The sequence below is a fragment of the Zingiber officinale genome, chromosome 4A, assembly GCF_018446385.1.
Source record: "Zingiber officinale cultivar Zhangliang chromosome 4A, Zo_v1.1, whole genome shotgun sequence".
Classification (NCBI taxonomy): Eukaryota; Viridiplantae; Streptophyta; class Magnoliopsida; order Zingiberales; family Zingiberaceae; genus Zingiber; species Zingiber officinale.
This window is the reverse complement of record NC_055992.1, coordinates 134,388,154-134,403,524: the sequence shown is the minus strand read 5'-3', so window position 1 is coordinate 134,403,524 and position 15,371 is coordinate 134,388,154. Positions and strand designations below refer to the sequence as shown.

The 15,371-nt window shown below is 38.8% G+C and overlaps 2 protein-coding genes and 1 non-coding gene across 12 annotated transcripts; 1 reads left to right on the top strand and 2 right to left on the bottom strand.

Moving 5' to 3' along the window:
- Nucleotides 1-69: 69 nt before the first annotated feature.
- LOC121971341 lies at nt 70-2,577 on the bottom strand. Of its 8 annotated transcripts, none has more exons than XR_006109116.1 (5): nt 2,269-2,577; nt 2,034-2,112; nt 1,866-1,919; nt 1,567-1,779; nt 70-392 (listed from the first exon to the last, which is right to left on the bottom strand). XR_006109116.1 is itself a non-coding variant. In XM_042522566.1 (5 exons), exons 1-4 carry the CDS (start codon nt 2,281-2,283, stop codon nt 1,584-1,586), a joined length of 327 nt encoding a protein of 108 aa, XP_042378500.1. In that variant the 5' UTR covers nt 2,284-2,577; the 3' UTR covers nt 70-392; nt 1,567-1,583. The 8 variants fall into 8 exon arrangements, 4 of the variants coding, with proteins under 4 accessions (XP_042378500.1, XP_042378498.1, XP_042378499.1 ...); XR_006109114.1 differs by having other exon boundaries at nt 1,866-1,911; XM_042522566.1 differs by having other exon boundaries at nt 1,567-1,647; nt 1,751-1,919.
- Nucleotides 2,578-2,672: 95 nt separating this feature from the next.
- On the top strand, nt 2,673-2,746 carry TRNAN-GUU. Its single transcript has one exon. It is a non-coding gene; the product is annotated as a tRNA-Asn (tRNA).
- Nucleotides 2,747-4,911: 2,165 nt separating this feature from the next.
- LOC121971340 (cyclin-T1-3-like) lies at nt 4,912-15,371 on the bottom strand. Of its 3 annotated transcripts, none has more exons than XM_042522562.1 (9): nt 15,143-15,371; nt 13,880-13,934; nt 11,288-11,605; nt 8,866-8,947; nt 7,434-7,568; nt 6,204-6,379; nt 5,974-6,125; nt 5,677-5,840; nt 4,912-5,596 (listed from the first exon to the last, which is right to left on the bottom strand). In XM_042522562.1, exons 3-9 carry the CDS (start codon nt 11,512-11,514, stop codon nt 4,979-4,981), a joined length of 1,554 nt encoding a protein of 517 aa, XP_042378496.1. In that variant the 5' UTR covers nt 11,515-11,605; nt 13,880-13,934; nt 15,143-15,371; the 3' UTR covers nt 4,912-4,978. The 3 variants fall into 3 exon arrangements, with proteins under 3 accessions (XP_042378496.1, XP_042378494.1, XP_042378495.1); XM_042522560.1 differs by having other exon boundaries at nt 4,912-5,599; nt 15,143-15,370; XM_042522561.1 differs by having other exon boundaries at nt 4,912-5,599; nt 14,886-15,364.

Sequence of the window (15,371 nt, the reverse complement as noted above, 5' to 3'; positions counted from 1 at the left end):
TTAGGCTTGAAACATAATATTCATAAGAAAAGCAAATAAATTGCTATAGAATGAAGAATAGATGAAAAATAGTATCAACTTCATAATTACATTCATCATACAGATTGTAGAAATCAGATAGAAATACCATGTAAAGAACAGAAGTAGCAAGTTCACTGATGTGTAAAATACAAGGTTTTGCTTTGGGATGGTCAACAAGTACCATTTACAAAAATTAGGGTTTAAGATCTCTATCTTAAATCATTTGGAACATAAAAAAAAATTATCTTGAAAAGAATTACACCACAAAAAAATGAAGATTAGTGATTATCACTTGAATTTTGGTTTCTGCTGCTGAAGTGAACTTGTTTGTTAGCCTTGGAGTGAACTTACAACTTGAATGATCTGAGAAGCTGCAAGAGTAAACGAAATGACCTCAGGAGAAAACAAGATTGAGTTCGGTTCAAATAAATAATCACATGTCTGAATTTTGATGAAGTAGACATTTTTGGTTGAGCATGTCGAGCGAGCCAACTAGGCCTTGTGACCTAGTGAATCATTGTCTACTACTAGAAGGAATTCTTCTTTCACTGTGAAGATATATGCAACACTCTTATGTATCATAAATACAAACAAAAAAGATTCATTTATTTGATTCCATGAACAAAATTTACGAATTTTCATTATATTCCTTATCAAATTCACTAAAAAAAGATGATCATTGTCTACTACTTGAAGAAACCTTATTTCATTGTGAAGATTTATTCCTTATCTACAACTATTTTTCCTATCGAGGACTAACCATACTATTTTTATCACATAAATAACATTACATGACACCGAGTAAAGATCATAAAGAAAACATGATCGAGCAATGTCCATTCATACTTTATTTTATTCTCCATAGAATAACTATTCTTACTCTATTCATGAATGAGCAACGATGTTGGGCATATCGAGTGAGCCGACCACTGAGTGGGTTGGGTTAGCCTGCTTACCCAACTACTTGCAGAAATCTTTGTTTTGTTATGAATATTTATTCCTTATCTATTACTTCCAACATTCCTAAAAATCAAAAAAAGAAAAGGAAAACAATGTATTTAATTCATTCCATAAACTAAACTTTCGAATTTTTACTCAATTCTCTATCAATTCTGTTCTAGGGGAACAAATATTCTATTCTCTATCAATCTTGTTCCATGAATAGCATTGAGTGTTAGAGAGTAGAACTCATCAAGAACAGAACAGAACATTACTAAGGAACACAGAAAAAACGATCTATGAATGTCTATTCTTACTTCATTTTATTCTCCAAGGAATAACTATTCTTACTCTATTATTGAATGAGTAACATCGTTGAGCACGTCGAAGACCACATTGAGTGGGTTGGGTCAGCTGTCTACAATTACTTATAACATTCCTATAAATCAAACGAAGAAAAGGAAAACAATCTATTTAATCCATTCCATAAACTAAACTTAGGAATTCTTATCCAATTCCCTATCAATTATATTCTAGGGGAACAATTATTCTAGTCTCTATCAATTTTGTTCCATGAATGGCATTGAGTTTCAGAGTAGAACTCACCGAGAAAAGAAAATTGTTCAGGAACGCGATTGCATCATGGAAAACCGACGACGCAAATCCAATAGTTCTCCAGATGCAGACCTACAGATGCAGCTCAAGTTGGTCTTTTGTGAGTTCACGGCAAAGCTTCTGGCGTTTGCAAAGAGCAACAGAAGAAAATTCGGAGCTATAAAACACTAGACACCTTGCGTTTAAAGTAATGGATCCACTGTACTGGGATTGATCAACAACAAATGGGAAAGTTAAAGAAAGTAGTGTGTTCAGTCTTGGATCGTATGACAGGTAGAGGCAAACAAGACCTTGCACTTGCCTCATGCATTTGTTCAAAGAATTGATGGCGAAATTCTGCAAGGCTATTGTTGAATTGCAAAGATCCGTCAGAAAAAACAGGAATTCTTGTTCATGCCAAAATATCATGCAGGAAAACGAAATCACTGGTAGAGAAAAAACAAAGAACAAAAAGTGACCTGAATGGTCATTGAAGCACTTGAGATGAAGAATGAAGTGGAGACAGATGCCATGGTTGTCCGATCCCAAAAAGGTAACCTGCAAATTAGACAAGGAAAATCAGATCTTTTTGATGAAGAAGAGGCTTCGATCTTGTTTAATAAAGAACGCAATAAATCGTGTGGGTCGTAACTCGTAAGGTTAGGCAAGACAAGAACACGATAATCCACCAAAATTTGGGGGAAATGGGCAAACCTCAGGTAGTTCCATTCGCCGAGATCGAGAGGGCTCGGAGGCTGGTGATTAGGGTTGGGTGTCGGAGACAGGGAACCGAACCATAAATCCGCCAAGTGCGGATGCGGATGCGTCTGCGTCGACCCCTGCGGCGAATCGTAAAGAAGAACCAGAGGGTGATTCCGTACGCCATGAGGAGTCCGCGAGCGTGAGGTCGCGCCGCCGGTAACGACGTCGCCGTAGATCCGGCGTTGTGTGTGTACAGTGTGTTGCTCTTCCATCGAGCAGAGAAGCACTACAGAAGAAGAAGCTTAGACGAAATGGACGAAAATGCCCTTTGGAATCACCTAAATGCCATTTAAGTGAGTGAATTATTTGGTATATACATTAGATATATATAATATATATATTAACTCTAAAAGAAAGCTGGAATAGCTCAGTTGGTTAGAGCGTGTGGCTGTTAACCACAAGGTCGGAGGTTCAAGCCCTCCTTCTAGCGTTCCGTTTTTTGTTTGATTTGTTTTATGTTTATTATATCTAAAAAGGTTTATAAAATAAAAAAAAAAAAATTCTTCCTTATCATACATTTATTGTCCGATTTACCGTTATCTTTTTCTTGTTTCTTTTTAAACTTTCTTTTTCCTTTTAAACTAGCGAGGCGGGTTTATACCTTTCAGCGCTCCTTCTAGCGCTCCATTTTTTGTTTGATTTGTTTTATGTTTATTATATCTAAAAAGGTTTATAAAATAAAATTTTCTTCCTTATCATATATTTCTTGTTCGATTTACCGTTATCTTTTTCTTGTTTCTTTTTAGACTTTCTTTTTCCTTTTAAACTAGCGGGGCGGGTTTATACCTTTCGGATTCACCCGAACCCGCGCGTGGTATACTATTAAAGGAACCCGATCCGCAGAGAACAAGAGTTGCAAGACGACTCACTCTCTCTTCGCAATGGCCGACGATCTTTCCTCCCAGTTCCCTGGTCTCCGCCTCGACGACGACGACGACAACGCCGACCAAGTTGCCGATGCCTTCTGGTCCGGTGCCTACGCGCACGAGGTCTCCTCTAGCGAGGGCAGCGCCGCCTCCAACCACGAAAACGGCTTCGGGGACTACGACGCCTTCGTGGACGATGAGGATCTTTCCTTCTCCGGTAGCAGCGCCGAGAGCGCCTCCACCCAAGAATCCAACTGCGAAGCCTTATACACTTCCAGCCAGCGCTGCCAGAAGATCCCCGGGAAGTGGATCCCGACGGCCGACGACGGGAAGAACAAAAAGCTCATCGAGATCATCAGAGACAACGCCCTCCGCCATCTTCCCGCCGACAACCTCCTCCGCCTCCTCCCCGTCTCGTCCTCCTGGGCCCGCCTGATCTCCTCCCCATTCTTCCGCCATTGCCAAGCCTATACCCACCGCTCCGTCTCCGGCGTCTTCTTCCGCCTTAAAGACAAACCCGCCTTCGCCCCTTTCGGCTCCGCCTCCGTCCCCGACGCCGCGCTCTCCTTCCTCCCTGAAATCGTTGTCCTCTCCTCCTCCAACGGCCTATTCCTCTGCTACGCCCAATCCTCCTCCACCTTCTTTGTCTGCAACCCCATCACCACCGCTTTCACCGCCATCCCCAAACCACACGTCAACCCAGGATCCTTCCCGGCCGCCGTCCTCATCTTCCACCCCGGAAGCTTTAATTTCCGCGGCGACTTCTCCATCGTGGTGGCCAACCGCGATTTCTGGTTCCAGACCTTCTCCTCCGCCTCCGGCGAGTGGTGTATTTCGGACCACCAGAGCCCCATCGACTGGGTCCTCCCGGCGTCGGGCATCTCAGTCGGCGGCTCCGCCTTCTGGAGGAGCACGATGCGTACTGTGGTCCGGTACGACCCGAAGTCGGATCGGACGTCGAATCTTCTGCCGCCGATGGGGTCCGAATCCGACGCCCGGTGGGAGATCGGAGAGATGTGCGGCCAATTGCACTGTGCCGTGGTGACTCAGATGGAGGTGCTGGTCTACAAACTGGTCGGGATCCCCAACGAGTGGGCGCTGGTCGCGAATCTCGACTGGATAACATGGCCGCAGGCGGAGGGAACGGAGGAGCAAGTGCCAAGTCGCTGCATGCTGGATCTCGAGGAGCGCCCATGGCCAGTCAAGTTCCAGAGCGGGGATGAGGAGATCCTACTATGGACGCCGGGGCTGGTGATCGCCGTGAACGTGAAGAGCAGAGACATTCGGCTCGCGGAGGTCGACTTCGGCCAGCCGCCGGCAGACGAGGGGTCCGAGTACACGGCCCACATCAGCACCTTCGCTGTGATTGCCTCGTCCCCGTACAAGCCCCGACCGAAGTCGTCCTCCAGCGAACCTGCTCCACCGTCGTAGGCGTTCCGTTCTTGAGTTGTGCTCTTTTTTTCTTTGAGAACGACGATTCATTTTGAATATGTTTGCTTTCTTTTATCTTTGATGTCAATCAGACCGGGCCGCTAATGGTCCAACCAGGCCGAGTTGGGCCGGATCTGGTTCAACCTGGATTTAGTCCTCGTGATAACAAAACAAGAAGTAAATGGAAAGGCCATGGAAAACCTGAAATAAAATAAATACTCAGCCAAAAATTAGACAACAAGATTTCTTTAAGGTTTGTCCTATTTTTAAAGATTTTTTCTTTCTTTTTTTTTTCCTCACAATAAGATTCCAGTAAGCCACACCTTCCACGGCCATTGTGAGAGTAATGGTGAGGTTAGTGTGGCTTATTCTTCGATTATGCTTGGTTTCCCGGCGTGAACCTTTCTTCCAGGTGGTCGTAAATCGTCAATGCCGTTCGGGCGGCGCAAGGAAGTAGTTTTCATCCTCTTGCTGCTTGGTTCAGGTAATTGAGCATCTTGGCTGTCCACTGAGAGTTCGCCTTCTTCCGCATTCTCCATTAGATCTATATTGTTTGAAGGCTTGGACCAGTTATGACTCTTCTGCTTGTTCCGTTCATCCTCGACCGCCAATTCAATGCCGTGCTCCAACTCCCTCTCAATAAGGTCTTCTTCGTCCATGTGATCTGGTTTTCTGGCAAACTCGGGCCTCGATCGTTTCCTTTTCTCCAGTGCAGCCTTGACTTTCTCTTTGTCGATCTTCTTTATGGCATCCATTGCAGGGGACTGTACTTTGGAAGCTTGACTCTGGGCGAAGATCCTGTTCGAAGGAGGAACTCCATATTCTTCAGCTGTAGGTTCAGACCTGCTGGGTCTACTGCCAAGAGTATCTGGATCATTCACTGGTTCGTGATGCCACGCGTCCTTCGCTCCGACAACTTTGTTACCGGAGACTCCAGTTTGCAGCTCGTGCCTTCCATGATCATTACCGTCATGACTTCCAACATGCTTATTGAAGTGAAATTGTTCAGAATGAGTAGGTGCATTTGCAGGGCAACCACTCTCCATGGCAGTATTTATCATACCTGAGAATATCCACTTCGTGTTGTAGGCTCCTCAATATCGATAAGGGCTTTTGCAGGAACCCGCTGATTCACACCGCTAGCAGAACTACCTTCAGTTTCATTGCCTTGCGATGCTGGTGCAGGACGGTTTTGTTCATATAGTTCCAACATTTGATTGCTTATCTCTGAGAGCAAGAAGTTAAGAAAATTCAGTAAACAATAAAAAAGCTGTCAAATTGCAAACTAATCGATCCACGATCCACGGATGGAAGATGTTTAATGAAAAACAATAGATAGGGATATTTACTGGAAAAATACCTTCCAACTGCCGAGGAGTAACATCAAATTCTTGCCACCACACTTTATCCCCATCAGAGGGAAGCTTTACTTTTAGAAACTTAGCGGCCAGGAAGATTGCACCGGCTGCGATATGGTGGGGCTTAAATTGCAAGCAAAGCGATGTTCGCAGCCTGCACACCCCTTTCCAGCGTGTAGTTAATACACATTACCGAAATTAACTTTAAAGCAGAGAATTAGTTTTCTCATACCCATCATTGACAAAATTCCATGCAACTTGTGCAAGGGCGTTTTGAGCAATCTTAAACTTCTTGATTGCTTCAACGAGGGGTTTGTATGGATGTAGTACATTTAGGTCAAAACCTAGCGTCGCAAGTACCAAACGTTCCCCAATCAAAATCAGCTCTTTCTGCTGTTCATATACTTCCTGCAAAGCTAAATGGTTCAATATAGGACAAATAGAGACTGTTCATAGCGATATAGAGACATCCTCTGCTAATGGTACCAAGTGAAACTTAATGTATCGAATAAGAAATTTAATTAAACCCAAAGAGATGGTAGAAACTTGTATGCAGTGAAACTTAGGAATTAACAAACAGTTCATCGCTTGTAAAAACAATAAACAAGATTACTGAGCATCACCTAAACAAACAATAGAATGATTTATATATCATGCATCTGTAGACTCTAGACATTTCGCTGTATTTCTTGATTATTAAAGGTCCTAAATTGACATTAAAAACTGAAGCCATTCCTCACATTTGCCTTGCATTCTGTCTCGAGCTTTACCAAATGAAAAAAGTTTAGATGTAATTTCCGGGGACAACATCTACAAAGCTTCACGGGATCATGTAATAAAAGTGTCAACCGAAAGCCAATCAAGGTCCACACCATCAGTGAAACCAGGTTCGAAGATTCAAAACGAACTAACCTAAGAAAATACATTGTTAATCGACCAAGCAATATTGATGCGTCCTGGCACCATGATCTTTTGTGTTCTTAATACCCTAGACTTTTATAATATTACACTTAAAAAAAATGCACACAATATATAAAGAATTCTATAGTAAACGACTTCCCGCACATTTAACATGCACATTGACCGAACAGGCCAAAGACCACAAATAATCATCAGTAGCAATTAGACAAAAGCTAAAAGATTATTACAATATAGCAAATGATAGTGTACATTTTCCTTCAGATGTAGCAAACTTTCATACCGCACACCTATTACAACAATGAGGCAACAGCAAAAAACCTAGATCTACTACAAAAAAAGATTAACTGTGATAATAGAGGGCACAATGAAACTGAGAACTATTTGGAAAACAGACATCCTAGTGGTTATAAATTCTTACCCTAAATTGTAGTGAAAATTTTATAACTATCGGTGTTATGTGTCTGCCAATGAAAAAACACTATGAAGGAAGAAAGTAAACAAACAAAAATAACAGGATCCAACATATACCATCAATCCCTACCCTTTGTTTGATTCTTTGAACAGCAGTAGGATCTTTTTTGTGGATGATCTCATAAGAAACAAGAATGACATCCTTTAATGGTCTAGGCGATTCTTCCACCTTTCCCGCCAAAAACATGCAAACAGTAGCAACAGTCTGCAAATGATGATCTGAAAGGTTAAGTGTCAAAAGATAAGAATAATTAAAGGATCACATATAGCACACGACAGCAACTTTGGTCAATAGCTGATGCCTATATTTAGCAAAAAAAAAAAAATAGATTTAAGGCAACTAGACAAGTTCTGAGTGGGATCAGTTTTATTTTTTAAAAAAAATGAATTGACGTAAAATAAGCCTAATAAATATAAATATATAATAAAGAATATTTAAGCTATGAATGAGAACTTATAATGAAAACAAAAAACAACTTGTGAAATTTTTAATATATTTATTCATAAATGAAGCCCATAAATCAACATAATGAAAAGACAGATTTATATGGAGAGGGAATAGATCCCTTTCTAAGACTAAGTCTCTTAGGTTATCTGTCCTGATTTGACTAGAAAATCCAACTAAATGGCAATGATCATATTTTATTCCTTTCCTTTTAAGGGAAAGAAAAAATGAACGCTGACTTATAAGCAAGGATTCCCATAACCATACATCCACTAGGAGAAAATTATCATAACAATGTATTGTTTTCTTTTAGGAAGGGTGAAAATTTAGCAGAGGAACTCTTCGTATGCCGAGCCCAGGAGTTTACATATTCTAGGTATAACATCTGAAGTTATAGTGGATAAGTATGGCAAGCCCAGGAAATTTCTTTTATAGGCTTCACAATAACATGGCCTTACCAAGACTTGGGCAAAATAGAAAAGGTTCTGTAGAGATTATAAAAGTATACAAATAAGGGGAAAATAGAAATAAAATAAATATTTTAGAACAATAACCTGTTTAGTATTACATTTGTCTAATGTTATTTGCATCAGTCAAACCACAATAGGATGCATCTGCATCACTTAAAATTTTGAGATGTCTGCCAGAATTAGTAAAAAAAACACGTAACTATTCTACAAAATTGAATATGGAAAAGATACACAGAAATGCATTCATATAGCAAAGATGTGAAACATATTCATTTAATTGAAGGTATGATTTTAGGAGCACGTACTGTGTAAAAATGAAAGATTTGGCCATTTCAAAGAGGCAACAGATTAAAAAAATTGAGATCATATATATAATATATATTTGGATAAATGAATTTATGCTGTCTCCACAATCTGACGAAACAAACAAAAGAAGTCTATGGTGGGATAGAATTCATGCAGCACATCTCAATAGTTAAGAATAATATGGCTTGGTATAGTTTTATGCAAAGACAAAAAAAACATGTAAAACGATAAAAAATTACAAAATCATAGTATCAATGAGGTGAAAATGAAGTGATACTTACTCTCCTATCATTTCTTGCATGAGATTGGCGGAGAAAAAAACGGTGACAGAATACAATTGCAGTAGCTATTGTAACTTGAGGTCTGAATTTAAAAAAAGGTTCAATTTGTAAGAACAATATTGCAATAGAAGCAAAACTAAAAAAACCTTGTAACAAATCAACACACCAATCCATCATAATAAAAAACACAGCCAAACATTTTCCTCATTAAGCAAAGTGGCTTATGTGTAAGTTAGTAATATTAGAGTACATACAAATGTTTATAAAACTGTTCAGAATAAAGAAGAAACTTCAATGTTTTTTTTAGTGTCTTCGGTGTCCTTTTTGAATAAACACATTATTATCTGCATGGCATAGCAACATACAGGAATCATAGTATCCATACATGTTCACATTGATCACTAAGATAGTAAGATCATACGAATAATTATTATCTGCATGCCATAGCAACATAATGGACTCATATTATCTATTCATGTTCACAATGATCACTAAGAACATACATATAATTATTGTCTGCATGGCATAGCAACATACTCCACTCATACTATCCATACATGTTCACATTTATCACTAAGAACATACAAATAATTATTATCTGCATGGCATAGCAACGTACTGGACTCATACTATCCATACTCGTTCACATTTATAACTAAGAACATACAAATAATTATTATCTGAATGGCATAGCAACGTACTAGACTCATTCTATCCATATATGTTCACATTGATCACTAAGAACATACAAATAGGGCAATGATGTCTAGAATACTAGTAATCTAGGGATAAGCCAATGGATACATTTTCATGCCAGGCATCTTCAACTATTATCTAAGAAGGATTTAGAGGGGTTTAGCAAATATAAGATGAATTACATACCATATCATTTTTTTCTTCTATCCTACTTATAGAATTTCCTTCACAAGCATCCATATTGTTAGTGCAATCATGAATCAGAGAAGGATGCTATGAGACATAGAGCATCAGAGTGCAGCTAAATCGGAGGAGGTAAACTACGTAGGTAAAGTGTGAAGGATAAGGCATGGAGGGAGCCAAGGGCTTCGATGCAAATGAGGGATGAGTAGCCTAATGGGACATGGTCTTGTGGCAAGGTAAACCTCTTAAGTGAGTTGAGAGCTGAGAGACATGTATGTGGGAGTGAGTAGTTATCAAGTTAGGTGAAAACTCACCATTAGGATGGTCGTAGTCGACGATCCAACCAACTGAAGGTACCTTCAGTCAACTGGTTGTTGAGCCAACCAAGAAGTCGACTCTAGTAAATCAATTAGCAAGCAGAATGTTTCTGTTTGGAGTTAAATCAGGCAACTCAAGCTAATCAACCAACAAACAAAATATTTCTAGTCGTAGCTAAGTCAACGACATAGTCAACCAATCTAGCATTAGTCGATCTAGCATTTTCAATCAGCTACAGAAGAAAAGTTGAAGAGAGTCGTTGATATGACAAAGTTACGTGACAATAGCTTGATGACCTAACAAGTACTATATATACAGTATAGTACATCTCTCCACTAATGAAAGATTTTGATCCACTGATTAGATGCACAATGGAACAGTAAAGAGAAGGTGAAGGTGTACGAAGACTACAAAAAGGGAGCAATGGAAGCATTTGAACGCTAACATTCCTAAAACAATTTATTATTGATTTGAGTTTTATTGTACACTCATCTTCATTCTTGAGCTTCAATTGTAATCATCCAAAGAACTTATAAAAGGTTTCTCTGCCAACGGAAGAAGTCTGAGAAGGAGAAAATCGAGTGGAGTCCTAAAAACATATTAGTTGGGTTTCTCCTATGTCTACATTTATCCATATTAGCAACCATTTATAAATTCTAGCTTATAATCGTTTAGTAAAATAGTTGGTACTATGAGGCCTTATCAGGTCGAGTTTGATTAGGGTACATTGATGTAGTGTTTTAATGTGATTGTTTATCCTATATTTCTTTTGATTTGAAGGTTCAAAATGAGGTGAACTCAAAGGTGATCAACAAACAAAGCATAGAACAAGCTTTAATTTGATACATCCGAGAGAATAGAAATTCCTAGTAAGGTAGAATGAGGAGCATGGACCAATTACTGGTTTGATGACTTTAAAACACCGAAGAAAGACAAAGGATATTGCACAGCAGCAACAGCAACAAATACCAAGCTTTATCCTAGTAGGTGAGGTCAACCAAAGGATATCGTAAAGCAAGCTTAGAATTTGTGCAGCAATGAGATTAAAGGCCTTGCAACACCTATAGAATGAATGAAAGAATGAACATCGACAATAGAAGGGTGAATGAAATTAACACATTCAGAATTAATAAATTGAATGCATGCCCAACACATTTCTTGATTGGACAACAAAGAGATGAGATGAAGACAATAGTGCCAGAACATATCACTAAAGGAGACTTACACTTTCAATCTCATGCCTAAATCTTGAAGGAAAGTGCAGTAAGACTTCCGGAGATAAGTTTCTTTCTTGAGATCAATGCCATCTCGCCTAGATGGGAAGTTTTCCTCAATATCCTTACGACCCAAGTACCAAGAAGCGCCAGGCAGTTTAACTTCCTCGGGCCTGTCCTGGGAGAACTTGTAGGTACTATCATCTGCCATTTCATGATGTGAAAAATCCCCAGCCATATTGATATTCACTCAAATAGTTGAATGGTTTTCTGATTTAGTATGTCTGTCAAAGTAAGCTTGTCAAACCAACAAACACAGTGGTATCATCCTGCACATGATGGTAAAGAAACAGTAATATTTAGGAAGACATGAATTATTTGCACAAAGGAAATTGTATGTTCTAGGCGCGACTATGCAAGTTATTTTGATTTTCCATATCAATATCATATGTTCCAGTATTTTTAAACCTGGATCAGACAAGAAAATAGAGGCCTTGTGATTCCCAGTCTTTCTAATTAAACAGTTACTGGGTACCCTCCACTAACAGAACCTGACCAGTATGGATTCCAGTTCCCAATTTAACCGGTTGAACTGGCCAGCTGAGTTCAGGTTTAAAATTCTAGATTGGTAGAAATTATCTAGATTCATCCAACTCAAAAACAAAAAACATAAATGACTCTCGATAATGAGTTATACAACTTGCATTGTGCCCAGATGATGGTTTCCAGAATCCTGCTCTCAAATTAATCTTCTGCTATATATATAATCAGATTAAATTGAAACTTCATCATGGTCCAACTTACAACTATAAGGAATTTAAAAATGAAAAGGCTTGATGAGCATATGTTTGACTTATATGATGCCTTAGCAATGAAGGACATAAATAAGATACAAAACTTCAAATCACATCCCTGACTCAATCCATTGCCGGCGCATGCCATTATCTGAAGATAGTAATTCGGACTTATGAATCAACCCCAAAATAAAATAACGATAATAAAAACAGTTATATAAACACCATCTTCCAACTATGTATCAGATATGTTTTATTAGTATGACATAAATAAGAAGGAAAAAAACATCTATGACATAGACCTGTTTTAGATATTCCAAAAGTAAGTAGGAGAATGATTTTGATAGTTTCAGGAAGACATGGCAATCACTTGTATATGTAATATAAATCCAGATAAATAGTAACATCTTATTTAGCATGTACATAAATATATGATTACATTGTTTTCGATGATGTTTTCATTTAAACACAAAAGTGTATTGATGAGTGGTGAGTACGGTTTGGAGGGAAATCAGAATGCTGGAACCAAAAAAGTTGACTTTGAATATACTCAATAAACAACTCCCCGTCATAATTGAAATGCCAAGTGGCGACAGGAGCAATTTCCAGGAGAATCTCAGAGCAATGAATAAAACTAGATTCAATTGACATTGTTCGCAGAACATGAGAAACAGATGATGAATTGTGGGATCAGTAGCGTGAAGACGATTGATGATGGACAAGACAAAGACCCAAATGATGCCAGTTAATCCTATATGTTCTAAAGGTAGGACATAAATGTGTGTAAGTGTCTTTTGAATGAATAAGATGTCGTGACAATTCCAAATGTGAACTGATTTTGAGAAAACTTGAGGCACTCTCCAGACGTTCGATGTAAGATCAATATCTATTATTATGCTTATTTCAAGTATTTAGGCATTTAAACATTTAATACAAAGTCAAAATGATGTCAGAAAAGAAATGCAAGGAAAATATAAGGATCGACAAATGATGAATGACCAATAAATCATTACTCTAGAAAGTGTTTGCATAAGCTGCTTACAGGACTGTGAATCCTTATGCAATGAGGCTGCCAATATCGGACCCTACTGAGTTTCAGTACAGACAGTACTGGTTCAATGGACCATTGAAATTGACATAAGACCAGAATTTTAAACCTTGCTGCAAATTTGATATCATTTTGGATAATAACACCGAATCCAAAATTGCAAACAATTTAAAATTTGAAGACACTGTTGATATCTAGTGCTAAAATTTTACTAAGAGTATGGTCTAAAAAAGGTTCTGAAAAGCAAATAAGTTGTTTCCACAATTCAAGCCTGGTGACTAGCTCATCTATGTCAGAAGAAGTTAGCAGTTACTACTCCCAAAATTCATGCACTTAGTCAAACAACTAAATATAAATGACATATAAGAACCAGATGGAAGTCCTAAAGTTCAACAAAATTTAACGCCAATGGCCTCTAATAGAAAAAGGTGGTAAAAAATCCAAATTCCGAACCAATGACAAATCTAACAACAAAAAAGAGAAGGCCTAGAAACAAAATGACACTTGAATTAGAAGAATCAACAAAAAGGAAAAGACCTAGAAATAAGCAATGAGCATAATGGCTCCTTCATTCGCCCCTTCAAAAAAAAATCAAAGAGAGAGAGAGATCAAAAGATCACAGAGATGGCAAGAGGAACCTTTAAATATCCCTTGAGAAATTAAAACCCCCATGGTAACAGAATTTATATATATGCAATCAAAATTTTTTTAAAAAAATACAGATATCATGAAAAAAAAAAGGATATAAATTTGTAAGGCACCTTTATTCAGTTCGCCAAAGCAACAAAAAAAACCTCCGCAACTCTTGAACACATCCTGCATTCAAAGAAAAGACACATTAGTTCACCAAAATATCAACTTTCCCTTGATAATTTCTCCTCCCCGGTAACAAGAAAAGGCCAGTGCATAAGACAAAGAGCCTAAGACTCTAGCAATTTATCATTTAAGAATCACAATACAATTGTCAGGTTATAAAGTGTATTCAATAGATCTATGTATTTGTTGATCTAGGAGAATATAGAGTAAAGCACAGCATCAAAATAAACTAGACTTAAGCATATTGATCAAACAAATAAGGATGTTTAACCCAAAATGGATTTAAATGCACATGTAGAGTTCCAAGCAGAACATCCACATTATTGAAACAACTATTTTGGCGGGATTAATATTGTCTTGGTATTTCCTTGTGAACTCTAATATGTTTCTTTATAAACCATGTTTGACAAATAAGCAAATATAAGTTTCTACCTAAGTGAATTCCAGATGGATTCAGTGAGTACGTTAGAGATTTTAGCACCATGCTCTAAAGAGAGCAATGATGGTTAAACCAATGGAAACAAGAGTCATGTTGGCTTAACTTGCAGCTTGCATGGACCCATTTCAGAATCAACGGCTGAAATTACAAAAGGATAAGGATACCAAGCATAGGGCTCTCGTAGATCATATGATAAAATTTTCATTTTGTTTACTAGTTTGTTAAATGTTTCTAAATTCCTTAAGAGTTTATGTCAGCAAACATATAAAACATATAATGAATGTAACTAATGTATAAACAAATAGGAAACAACCAATAAGATCAGATGTGCCATGTACCTCAATACACACAAAAAAAAAAAACCCATCAACCGAGAGACTATGTTGGCAAAATAACTTGTTTCCGGACTCCTAATTCGCAGTATTTGTTTTAATTTCAACTAAATCCTCACACCTAAAGATAAATCCAAGTAAAAAATAGAAGAAGTTTCGAAAGGGTTTGCACTGACCAACCTCCAGCGTGCTCAACTTGCTTACAAAACTTTGAAAGGGGACTCGATGACAAATGCAATGAGCGTGGTATCGAAATGATTAAAGAGGCCAACACTTTTCCAACTCAGCCGGCGGCGGCCGCGGAAGAGAGAGGGAGGAAGTGCCGGAAAATTAAGACGAGTTAAGTCATATTGAAGGTGGAGGAGGAACCTCTACCAGGTGTAGGGATTTAGGCGGAGGAGGAGGAGGAGGGGACGAGGTGTTGGATCGGGACTCACCGCGATAGGTTGTAAGTGTCGGACTGGTGAAGTGCTCGTAGCCTTGACGGAGGTGGTACCGGAGAGAGAAGACGTGAAGTCTCTCGCCGGCAGACCTGAGCAGCTTCTCCTAGCCGTCGAGGCGGCAGCGGCGTAGGCGGCGGCGAGGGAAGAGGAGGAATCGGGGAGATTTCGCGTGCCCTAGGGAAAGCCGCAGTCACGGAGACGAAGTGAGGGGGAGCAAATATAG

Bases quoted from the DNA above. Each gene is read 5' to 3' on its own strand.
- LOC121971341 (XM_042522563.1), bottom strand. From the start codon at position 2,528: ATGGAAGAGCAACACACTGTACACACACAACGCCGGATCTACGGCGAC. The intron at 2,113-2,268 runs GTTTGCCCATTT...TCTAATTTGCAG, and splicing joins GGCGAATGGAACTACCTGAG to GTTACCTTTTTGGGATCGGA. The intron at 1,912-2,033 runs GTCACTTTTTGT...ATAGCCTTGCAG, and splicing joins GTGCTTCAATGACCATTCAG to AATTTCGCCATCAATTCTTT.
- LOC121971340 (XM_042522560.1), bottom strand. From the start codon at position 11,514: ATGGCTGGGGATTTTTCACATCATGAAATGGCAGATGATAGTACCTAC. The intron at 7,569-8,865 runs GTAAGTATCACT...CATCATTTGCAG, and splicing joins ATGCAAGAAATGATAGGAGA to ACTGTTGCTACTGTTTGCAT. The intron at 6,380-7,433 runs GTAGGGATTGAT...TTAGCTTTGCAG, and splicing joins TTCAAAGAATCAAACAAAGG to GAAGTATATGAACAGCAGAA.